This window comes from Balaenoptera ricei, chromosome 15 (genome assembly GCF_028023285.1).
Source record: "Balaenoptera ricei isolate mBalRic1 chromosome 15, mBalRic1.hap2, whole genome shotgun sequence".
NCBI lineage: Eukaryota > Metazoa > Chordata > Mammalia > Artiodactyla > Balaenopteridae > Balaenoptera > Balaenoptera ricei.
Genome location: NC_082653.1, coordinates 18,857,067 through 18,869,099, shown reverse-complemented (window position 1 = coordinate 18,869,099; position 12,033 = coordinate 18,857,067). Strand labels below are relative to the sequence as shown.

General features: G+C 51.0%; 1 protein-coding gene across 3 annotated transcripts in view; it reads right to left on the bottom strand.

Annotated features, from left to right (window-relative positions):
- Window positions 1-693: 693 nt before the first annotated feature.
- Window positions 694-12,033, bottom strand: part of CHD6 (chromodomain helicase DNA binding protein 6) — a 208,893-nt gene continuing 197,553 nt past the window's right edge. For all 3 annotated transcript variants that reach the window (XM_059898585.1, XM_059898587.1, XM_059898586.1), the window contains exons 35-37: window positions 10,254-10,448; window positions 9,170-9,289; window positions 694-3,968 (exon numbers count right to left, since the gene is read on the bottom strand). In XM_059898585.1, the coding sequence (XP_059754568.1) occupies window positions 3,072-3,968; window positions 9,170-9,289; window positions 10,254-10,448 (1,212 nt within the window). In that variant the 3' untranslated portion in view covers window positions 694-3,071. The remainder of the gene's footprint in view (window positions 3,969-9,169; window positions 9,290-10,253; window positions 10,449-12,033) is intronic.

The window sequence follows — 12,033 nt, the reverse complement described above, 5'->3', positions numbered from 1 at the left end:
CAAGTCTAAAGATCTACAAAGCAAACTGTAGCAGAGGTCCGTAAGGCCTTCTGGAACCACGGCCCACCCATGCTCTAGGCTGTTCATCCACCACCTACTGGTACCAGCAAGGGACCCAGCAAGGGTGAGGCTGGTGGGGTTCCTGCTCAGCCTCACCGAGACTCTGGCACTTTCCTGCCAGCCTCGTTGGTAACTTCTGACACAGCTACCCAAAGCTAAGGATCACGAAGTTCTTAACGAGCTGTAAGAACTTTAGCTACTGAGGCATTTCTGTGTTTTGGGGCCTGTTCCAACCCACAGAGTTTCCCTCCTGAAGCCCCAGGTGTGTGACCTGAGGTGGGGCCTATGAAATGGGGCTTAAGAGAGTGGAGGCATCAGCTGCGAGCGTTCAGGCCCCAAGTCTGGGGAGCAGGTGCAGTGCTGCACCCCCTTCTACGGCATCTGTTTTAACTGGGTGCTCTGGTAGCTCAAGAGGTAAATCAAGCCAACCCTCATGAATGATATTTAACAAGCCCCCAACAGGGTGCCCGGCATAAACTGGGCACCTAGGAAAGACAGTGGATTCCTGTGTGCATATGATGCATTCATAAAAATGCCCAGGCAGCAAGAGATATCCAAGTGCCACTTAAGTCCTCAGATACAAATTTGACTTTTAAACTTTTTTTTTTTTAAATCCAGGATCAAGACCACAGACAATTTATTATGTAAGACATGGGGTGAAGAATGATCAAGGAAAGTTATGGCTGTGAGTGACATGGAATTAGATGAAAAGGCTCAAGTTTGCTGAAGAGAGTTTAAATTTGGCTTTTGCTCTTGGAAACGTCAAAATAATCATAAGAAGCACTTATGCCTTACAGAGCAAATAATCCACAGAGTGTCATTTTCATTTTGCAAACAGGGACACAATAGCAGTCAAAGAGAAGCCTAAACACCCAGAGAGTTAACATACAGGTTCGATAAGATATAACACGGGATTCAGCATGCTGGTGGGTTTTTAAATCAAATCCATATTGAACCCTGTGACCTACTGTAGGTTCTAAGTGGAACCTGGGGAAAGCAGCTTTTCCATACAAAACAACGACAACAAAGAAAACCCAGGCTCTGCTGGATGTCTATAATACTCATTTGCAGTAAGGCTTTCAAGATACATGAATTTTTATAGCATTTGTATTTTAAGGATTTAGGGCAAATACAGTTTTTTTTCTACTTGATAAAAAGAAAATTAGTACTTAAAAGGTTCAAAAAATATATCAATTGAGTGATTTTTTTTTTACATAAATAAATTATATTGATTTTCAGGATTTAACAGCTGAAAAAACCTTTTCTGCTTCCACTGGAGGCAAAACTGAACAAAATGTTAGTTAAATAGAGAGAGCAGCATTTCTAAGAAATCTGTTGTCAGCATTAGAGATCACCTATGCTACAAAGATGTCATTAAATAGAATTTGTTCAATTACTGGATTCTTTCTTCTTATATGATCAGTTTATAGAATTTCTGATCTATAACTCTGATTCATAAAACTGGGACTCCAATTTTTGAAAATACAGCTGATTGAGTTTTTTTTTTTTTTTCGGCCACGATTTAACAGACTTCTTTGAGATGCTCATTTTGACATTTACATAATTTATAATCCCAAATGTATAAAAGACAATGACAAAAGCATCATAAATAAATAATGCAAACTGAAATAGTTATGTCAAACTTTTGGACCTTCTGATAAATTATAGCAAAACTGTAACAGAAAAAGTAAAAAATACAGTAAATTGTGACAACAAAAGGTGAAACTGGTACTAGTAACACTTCCAACATTTCTGACGGTCCTGCACAGCCCTGTGCCCCTGGGGACTGAACCACGAACTTCTTTCAAGTCTCAGAGTGTGAACTGTGGGTGAAAAGTGACACCATCAGAAGGGAGGGACCACCTGGGAGGGCAAAGGAAAGCAGGTGAGGGTTGCCGGGGGCCGGAGGGTTCTTCCCGGCCTGGGCAGCTGAGGAAGAAGGGGGAATAATGTTAATTTGCAACACGGTCTCCACTAAATTGACGCTTTGGGATCCGGGTCCGACTGTAAAATATAAACCGAGTAGAGAAAAATCCGGAGAGAAGAAAAAAAACTTTTCACAGTCACATTCCAAGAGGTGGTACAAACCTCAAACCCTGGCGAGTCTAAGAGTGCTGAAGGACTGTTTGCTTTGCAGGCTCCAGAAAGAGCCTGACTCTTGGCGAAGGGGAGCGTGAAGTAAGGAGCCAGGAGGCCTGGCAGTGGCCAGAGCGGTCCCTAAGAGGCCTCGGTGGGGGCATCGCTAGTCATGTGCAGTCCTCCACCCCCATCGTCGCCGGCAACGGCTCAAGGTGTGTACAGCTCTCTCGTACTGAGAACCCCCCGGTAACTTGGGAGAGGGGGGATGCGTGTGTATCAAGTAATGCCCCATCGGTATTTCTTCTTGCTGCAGGTGCCTGAAAACCCACAAGGGTGTTACTACCAGTAAGGTTTTAGAAAGAAATGAACATACGTGGTTTCAACCATTAATTATATGCTTCTGCCTATCCTACTCGTTTAGTAATCATGATAAAACTGGGAAATATTTTAACTAAAAAATATGCACCAGCACTTCTTTCTCTGTGCTTTTTGGTTCCCCATCACATTCTTCCCATTCAGCGCAGCTCACGGAAAAAAGAGCTGCTCTCTGCCTCTCCTTCGGCCCTTCTTCACTGGTAAATCCCTAGACGGCTTTCCTTTGCCATTTTTCCTCCTCAAATAAGTGGGAAACTTGGAAGAGAAGGGGGCAGGGCGTGTCCCCACGTCTGCACTAACTACGATTGCTGGAATGAACGACTGGGTAACGGAGTGAGGATTCTGCGCCTCCTACACTAGGTCAACGACACTTAGCTGATGACGTGGCAAGACCCTGTGACTATTAACATCTGTTACCATAGTTCTCAGACGGGAAATCAGGTAGGTAATAGTACTTATGGAAACACAGGTTCTTATGACAGTGAAGTGAGGGAAGTAACAAACCTTGATGGGATAAGAAACTTACAAGTCATAAGAATTTCTTCAATGAAAAAGTTCTAATTGGTGACACTGTTAGAGTCTTGGGGGCCCCCTTCGCCGGCCTGTGCTGCGTGTCCTCTCTCTAGGGGCGCGGGGGCCCTGGATTCGGGGCGGCTCTGGGCGCTGCCCGGCTCCCTCTCCAACCCGGGTGCAGGCTCTGGGCTGGGGTCCGGGTTGTCCCCTTTTGTTTTCTTCCTCATCCTCTTCTGGCTCTCCAGACCTACTATTTCCGAGTGTCTGGCCTGCTGCATGGCCGGCAGAGCCATGCCCATGCCGGGGGAGACAAACATGGATGGGTAAATGAGTCCGGGGGACACTCCTGGGATGAGAAATGGGTTAAAAGCCACAGGACTACTCGTAGTTATTGCGGGTTCGGCCTGATCGGAAAATGGACTAGGACCGGGCTTGTCTTCAGCTGACGTGTCCGTTTTGACATCGCGGCCGCTGGGCTGGTCTTCTGCAGTCTTTTCAGCCGCCGACGTGCCACTCTTCGTTGTGCTTGACAAAGGCGCTGGCACAGCCGAGGAGCAGGTGGTGGCCATGGGGGTGCTGAGGAGCCCCCCGACCCCAAACATCTGGGGCACGGCGGCCACGCCCGGCAGCACCATGGGCAGCATGCTCAACGTGCTCTTGACCTCCTCGCCCGTGGGCATCGCTGCAAAGCTGGCCGGGAACCCCACCAGCCCCGTGAGGGGGATGCTGGGCATGTTTCTCATGTTCTGAAGTCCGACCAGGTCCATCCCGGCGATCAGGCCGTTCATGAACAGAGGCCCCATCCCGGAGGGGGAGTCCGCCACGAGGGCGGGAGCCTTCAGGAGCTCGCTCCGGGGCCGCCTGCCCCTCCGGCGGGGGCCTGAGTCTCGGAGAACAGGCTCAGGAAGGGTGTGATTGAACTTGTTTTCCGGGAGAAACCCCTGAAAAAGGACAGAGAGACACAAGATGCTGAAGGTTACTGGATGGCGGGTGAGCAGCTGAGGGCTCCTCACCGGCCCTGCCTGTCCGCCTGCCCACCCGGAGCTGCCCAGCTCTGTGCCCCAAGGGCCTCTCCCTCGAGGCTGAGAGCCTGAAACCACCGAGCCGCTTCCAATGTGCTCACGGCAGAGGGGCGCCCGCCCTGCGGAGAGGCTGCTGGAGCACTGGGAGCTGGAACCAGCCAGAGACCTCAAGTCTTAGTCGAGACTTTTTTTATCGAGGGATAACTGACGTAATATTACAGTAGTTTCACGTGTAAAATGTAAAAACAACAAAAAAGGACAACTTCATGAGTTTCCGTGTCATCCTTGCACAGGGCTGTGCCAGTCTTCTCTGCTTCACCTTGACTTGAGCGCATGTGCTGCCGAGGCTGGCAGTCGAGACCTGTGGGGCTGCGAGCCCTCGGCCAGACCCCACATTCGCCTCCCTCCTGACACAGGACGGCTTTTAACTGAAGCCACAAAGCAGGGCAGGAGGATGGGGCTTGGGAGCAGGAAGATCTCAGTCCTGACCTAAACCCCCAGCTGTGGGGTGAGAAAGGACAATGGTACCTAAGTCAGATCCTTAGAAGATGCCTGCCACAGGTCTCTGCTTAAGAAGCAGTCACAGTGGCAGGTGAGTGGGCGCCACAGGTCAAGCTCTCAGTGGGCTGCGTGCACACGTGTGCACATCTGCCCCGACATTAGGACTGGCTCAGATGCGCTGCTCCTCTTGGTAGTGAGGGTCTCGGTAGTGAGGGTCTCAACAGTGAGGGAAACTGGCCGTCGGAGGTGCTAACGAAGGGGGTGGTGATAACGGAAGAGTGGCAGGGCTCTCTGCTCTTTTTGGTGGCAACACAAAATAAGCATCTGCCCTGGGTCGGGCGCTGGGAGACGGGCTCCGTGTGTCGGATCTCAACTCGTCATCATGCCCACCCTACAAGTCGCTACTACTGTTACAGCCATTTTACAGGGAGTTCAGAGATTCATACACATGCGAAAAATGTGCACTTGCATGTTCCCAAGTCCCCAGGAATAATGCTATTTTTGAGGTCTTATATTTGTCCTTTGAAGAATTTCCCAAAGAATATTAAAGAAAAACCAGGTCATCATGGGCAAAAAGCTTTACGACGGTGAACTTTGTTCGAGGAGAAAAGTCTTCTCAAAAGGCCTTGGTTTAGAAAAGCAGAAGAGGGAATTCCCTGGCAATCCAGTGGCTGGGACTCTGCACTTTCACTGCCGAGGGCCTGGGTTTGATCCCTGGTTGGGAATGAAGATCCCACAAGCCGCGCAGCGTGGCCAAAAAAAGAAAAGCAGAAGAGGGAGAAACCTCTGGAACCGTCGTGTTTAGTCACCTTTCTCTGTCACAAATCGAGAAGGGCAGGATTTGCCCCCAGGGCACAGTTGGTGACTGACAGAGGCAGCAAGAGCCCAGGCCCTGTGGCCCCAGCCCACCTGACTCTCACACGTGACCAGCCACCTGCACTTTGAAAGCCGGTTTGTCCTCAGCTGCGCTTGGGTCTGGGGATGCTGCCTGGGGAGCAATTCCCGCCCGGCCCCTGCCTCTAAGAGAGACGGTTGGATGCGATGGATGGAGCCAGGCTAAAAGTGTCATTTCTCACTGGTCTATCCTGAGCCCATCGGCGCAGATTGCCTCATTCTGGAGAGACCACAGCCTCAGGCCCCTGCTGGGAAGCCCACCTCAGCCCAGGGCCTGGCCGTGGTAACCACCACTCGACTAACAGGCTTTCCAACACCTGTTCCCGGTAGCCCAGCCACAGCCGGGAGCCAGGGGGAGGTCCCAGCTGTGTCTTTTCCCTTTATACTCCCAAAGGCTCATCCTCACCCTCCTCGTTACTCTCCAGTGGGAGGGCCTGTTCAATCTTGGAAGTCTTTCTGTTGGGAAGAAAAGAAACTTCGAACTTGATGAATAATGCCTCCATCTTCTTTTCAAACAATCTGCTATATATAAAGCAGACGTTCTTTAACATGCTTTAGTTTGAGCTCAACAGGGCATCTGGAGCTGGAGAGCTCACTTGGGGCAGCCTGCATCCTGCAGGACCTTTGGTCCCTGTGCCCTTGCTCAGCAAGTTCAAGTCGCACTCCTCAGGTACCAGGATGTCCCCACCCTTGTTGGGAACCACTGACATAGACAGCGCTGGGCCCTTTCAGAACCGGGAACTTGCCCAGAAGGCCCAGGCTGGCTGCCTGCCCCCCTTCAGAGTGGGGGAGCAGCAGAAAGGCCCGGGGGAGGAGAACAGAGCTTCACCCCCAGCACAGCGAGCTGAGCTGCAGAGGAAGTCGGCTCCACCTCTTCCTGCGGGCGCGAGCGTCACCCCAGCCAGCCCGCGGCTGCCCACCCAGGGCCGATGCCCCTCCCAGCAGCTCGGCGACCACACACCGCGGGCAAGGCGGGCTTTGGCAGCTCTCCTTCCTGGTAGTTACACCCTGGGAACAGACCTGCTTCCTCTTCCTGGGGAGGCGGCGGGGGGAGGGCAAGGAGAGGCAGACAAGAAGGGGCAGACGCTCAGCAACGCTGCAGGCGTGGATGACCGCACGGGCACTCCAGCCCTAGAACATCTTTCTTCACCAATACACGGCAGCATTTATTCCAAAGCCTGCGCGTTCCAGCTCTAAAACTTCACTCCTGGGCGGAGGCAGAGAAGGAGGTGGTGACCAAAACCTCCTTACTCCTCCCAGGAAGGTGAGTAGGCTTGGCCAACAAACATTCCCTGAGTGGAAAGAGGCCTAACAACCAAACTCAGTAAGAGGACCCTGGTTTAAAAATCCTAAAAACAAAACAAAACAAAACAAAAACTAGCCCTGAAAGACACTTCTGGGACAAGTGGGGTAATCGGAATATGGGCTAGCTACAAGATATTACTAATAATGACGTGTGTGATGGTGGTAAGAGTGATGGGGGAAAACATTCTCAGGAGACACATGCTGAAGTATTTAGGGGTGACATGTCATCTCTGCAATTTACTGTCAAATGGCTCAGCAAGAAACAAGCAAAAAAAACCTGCCACTACGCACATGTAAAACAAACATAACTTCACATATAAAATAAGAGGCATGTGCGTGTGCGTACACACATTTAATGATAAGCAACCACTATGTACTGGGCGGGCATCTTTTTTTTTTTTTTTTTTTTTGGCTGTGTCGGGTCTTTAGTTGCAGAACGCGGGATCTTCATTGCGGCGCTCGGGCTTCTCTCTAGTTGTGGCGTATGGGCTCCAGGGCACATGGGTTCTATTGTTTGTGGCACGTGGGCTCTCTAGTTGAGGCACGTGGGCTCAGTAGTTGTAGCGCATGGGCTTAGCTGCCCTGTGGCATGTGGGATCTTAGTTCCCCGACCAGAGATCGAAACCGGTCCCCTGCATTGCAGGACAGATTCTTTACCACTGGGCCACCAAGGAAGTCCCCCAGGGGGCATTCTTAAAGCCGAGTCCCGCGGCCTGACCGCAGCCCGTGTGATGCTGTGTGTGGGGCTTGGCGGCACACACGGCAGAAGAGGCTAAAGGCAGGAAGAAGTTCCTTGCGGGATCTGAATGTGTTTCTATGAGAAATGGTAAGGTGTCTAGGGGACGGACACAGAGTGCAGCACGCCCCAGAGGCTCCGGTCCCAGGAGGGGCCTCGGGAAGGCCGAGCAGTCCCGAGGACCAGGCAGATGCGTGCTTTCTGTTCAGGCCTTACTGCAGGCAAAGGACCCCAAGGCAGGGCCTGAGTTCATTTAACAAAGGAGGGAAAGCACATCTCTAGTAAGAGGCTGGCTCGTAAGGACAGCTCAGAAATGAGTTTTCTGGCAGGGGGTCAGCGTTTGCAGGGGAGTGATGAATGTTAATTTCCAGAGAACATGAGGGAAATTGTTAGACGTGTAGAAAGAAATGAGAAAGTCAAGGGGGAAACCACATCCTTAAACCAAGAGGTCAGAGACTCCACCAAGTAAGGACTGGGGTTCTCTCCTGACAAAAGGAGAGCGAGGGGAGGCCGCGAGTGGGGCCGAGAGAGACAGAGGGATGAGAACCAATGCGGAATCAGTCTGTACAGCACGTGCGGGTCTAAGGTGTGAGTTCCTGAGGATAAAGCAAGAGAGGGGGGCAAAGGGCAGCTTTTCCAACGCGACAAACCTTCTAACAAGCAGTGGGCCCCAGCCATCCTCCCTGGTGGCCACGGCAGCGCGTGGGGATGAGCGAGGGCAGCGGCTGTCGGGCTGCTGGAGGAGTGACCCTCCAGGCGACCAATTAGAAACAAGCTCCTCGGGGACTTTAACGAGCAGGAAATGACTAGGGTGGGTGGTCTCTTGGAATTAAAAAAAGAAACGGCATCCAGGAAGTCCCCCTAAGAAGGGAATTCATACCCAGGACAGCCGTAGCTGGCAGAGCGCTAAGGAAGGCGGTCAGGAGAGCCTGCGAGTTCAGAGGACAACCCAGGGAGGGCAGAGCCCCACGAGGATCCTCAGAAGCGCCCCATTTGGGCAGAGCGCACTTTGAGGAGGTTAAAGGCACATTTGTGTATCATTTGCCCAAGCTCAACACATTTTCAGGTTGAAATGTTACCGCCCCCTAGAGGTTACGAGTTTTCTATTCCAAATTTGTACTCATCTGTAAACTATAATTAACTCAGATTCATTCCACTACAAGTATCTGCAGATGTCTTTGAAGTCGCTTCCAGGCTCATGATTCTATAATAGGAAAAGGGCATTGCTTGGAGTCAGCTGTTTTTCATTGCCAGCGAGGATGGAATAGGAGGAAATGGCTTAAATGGTAGCCAGAAAAACTTTGATTGGAAAATGAAAATTTCCAGTAATGAAGTTCGTTAAACACTGGAAACAGACTTCTGATAAGGGTTAAAAGGTATTTTTCCCTGAACTGTCTAAAATGGGCGGGGCGGGGAGGCGGGGGGGAGCGGGTTGGGAATCAGGCTTTGGGAATGGTTTAAGTACAGACTTAACCCAAAAGTTTCGGAGGTAAAGGTTGAAAACAAACGACCACGGAGGTCATGCTGCTGGTGAAAACACCCCAACACCACTTATCACTACTTATCAACCTTCTGTGCAGCTCCTGGTGCCCCTGGTAAGGTCGCCTGGCTACCGCCTTCCCTGCTGGGGATTTGTCTCTGAGTCTGTAAGGCCGGGCTCCACCGCGATATCCGTGTTCCTTACCCTCAGGCCTGGCTCCTTGGGGACGGCAGGAACCCTCTCTTCCCCACTCAGGGAGTTGACGTCTAATTTTCCAGTATCCTTACAGCGTGGCCTCCTCTGCTTGGGTTTGTCTGAAAAATTCTAGGAGGTAAATGGAAACCAACATTACAAAACATTCTGCCACAGATTCTTCTGATGAGGGTGGTTCTCTCTCAGCTGGTTTTGCTATTTTCTCGCTCATGGCCCTCTGCACAGGACCCATCAGGTTAGGCTGAAGGGAACAGCCCCTTGGCCCTCAGCCAGGCTCTGTCCTTGAAGCCACGGTGTTCCTGCAGCAAGCTGGAAGGCACGTCTCCTGTGGGGGCCTCCTGGCCCTCCAGACCAGAGCACCTGGCTGACCCACCCGTTTCCCAGGGCACTGCTCAATCCCTCCACTTTCCCCCTGATCACTCTCTCGGATTCTCTCTTCACTGCTCCCTACTTGGCGGGCTTCGTCTGTCTCCGGACAGTGTGCATCTGTGAGTGCATCCTTCTCCTTTCCTTGGGAGCTTTCTCCTGACACGTCTTACTAATGAGATGTACCCAGGACAGGTGGTGGTGGGGCTGACGAGCAAATGAGAAACGAAAAACCAAGAGACGATTTCGGAGCTCAGGAGCCCTCTCCTCCAGATTCTTAGTCTGAAGGACTGAGCGCAGAGGCAGTAAAAGGAACTGAGGAAAAGTTCCTGAGCAGTAACTGAAACTAATCCATCACCTCAAAGTGGTGATGCAGTAACTTGAGAAGAATACACAGGAACATTTCCACGAAGTGGCAGCGCTTATGCAACCTAAAGAATTCTCTGTGAGCTCACGAATGGGATCATCTGGGGGAAGGTGGGGCTGAGCTGAGGCAAGTTCTGTCCTCATAAGATCTCCACGTCTACTTTCCGGCATGGCATTCTGATTTGGGCTGTAATTTCTGTTGCTGGAAAACGTAACCCGAATTTAAACTGTTTTCCCCCACTTTACAGTGATGTCCTCAGTGGACACCGACTTCCCTCAGGCTTCCTGGTCCTCCCGGCCCCCCTCAGCACCTCCGTCACAGACGGCACCGACACACACTCACCGCGCCGAAGCCGGGGACCTCGAGGGGGCAGTCAGCCTGCTGCCGCAGCCAGTCCAGCAGGCTCTTGCTGGGAATGGCTTTCTCGGCCTGGCTGCCGGCTACCGGGGCCGGCTCCGGGGTCGACGTGGCAGGCACTGGCCCTTCAGGAGGGTGTGAGGTGCTCAGGGGGGCCTGCCCTGGGTCTTCGTGGACCTCCTGGACGAAGGGAAGACAAGTACGTGCAGTTCATCACGACAGAATGAAAACTAGGTTCTCAAAGGAAAACACATACGGTGCTGTTTGCATCTTCCCACCAGAACATGACTCCGCCTGTGCCTGACTATCAAGCCCCCATAGAAGCTCCTGACGTGTTGGGCGTTCCCTCCACCCGACGGCTCCTCTCCCCTCTCGTCTCCGCGGTAGACTTCCGTACTGTCCTGTCTGCTCAGGTTCCCTCTTGCCGCCTTTGTCACCATCACTGACAGTCCCGGCGACACCGGCCACCCCGCTCCTCTCCCCTGTAGCACTCGTCACAGGTTTTCACACAACAGAAAGTACCTTACTGCAGCTGCCTTACGTAGTTCTCTCTCAACACTGCCAAAGCCTGTCTTACTCATCTCTGTATTCCCAATGCCTATATGGGGTCTGCTGATAAAGTACAATGTCAGTGCTAAATAAATATCTGCATAATAAATTTTTCAAAATACTCTGAGGCCAAGGAAAAAAGTTTCACTTCTTCCATTAGAATTCTACAATCATTATAGGAAAACTGGCTTTGCACCTCTAAAAAATGAGACAACCTTCTTATAGACTTGGAGGATTGGACAGGGCAAGAACCTGTCATTTCAGCCTCCCAAATTCTATAGAAAGTCTAAGAGGGAAACATATACCAAGCGATACAGCAGAGCTCTCTGGCTCTAGAGAACCAAGTCCTTGGTTTGGTTCCCTGATCTGCCATTTACCACCTGGATAATCTTGGGCAAATTATTTAATGCTTGTAAGCCTCAGTTTGCTCATCTCCAAAATGGGAATAGTAACAACACCTTCACAGGGTTTTTGTGAAAATCACACAGGACAGTCATGTAAAACCCTGAATGCAGTGCCTGGCAAAGGCACTCAGTAAGTACTGTTCATTATTACTCCTTTTAAAGTAAGAAAACATGAAACGTGATTCTTGTTTCAGAGTTCAAAATTCAATAAATGGGAAAAATCAAAATACAAAGAGAGAAGTCAGTGGTCTTTGACACATTAAACAAAGTCTGAGGGGACTTCTCTGGACCAGGTGTGCAGTTTCTGCCCTTTTCTGTGGTTTACAAGGATCTCTGAGCTGAGAACACCTTAGTGTGACCTCAGGAAGCCTCACAGCAACCCTCTGTGGTAGAAGCTGCAGCCCCCTCTTTACAGAGGAGCAAAGGGGGGCGCTCAAGGTGGCCAGCAGGTCAAGCAGCAGAGCCAGGATTAATGTTCAGGACGTCCTGATTCCCAAATCCCAGCTCCTGGAAAGCCCACTGACCTGGAACAACGCTGGTGCAAACACAGCCCTGCTTCTGCTTTACTCTTTGGATCACCAGTGGCTCCAAGACACTGGAGGCTGGGCTGCTACTGTGTGAAATGGTGAGACCTCCTGGTTCGTTTTTCCAGGTTGCATGCAGGTTAAGGGCCCTCGATGGACTAATACCTATTTCTAAAAGAGACTGAGAGCAACTGAGGACGAGAAAATAAGCAGGACAATTGAAATAGGGATAAAAGATCCATAATCAAAAAGTGCTGTGTCTGAGGAAGAAGGGTTTGTTGCTCAGTG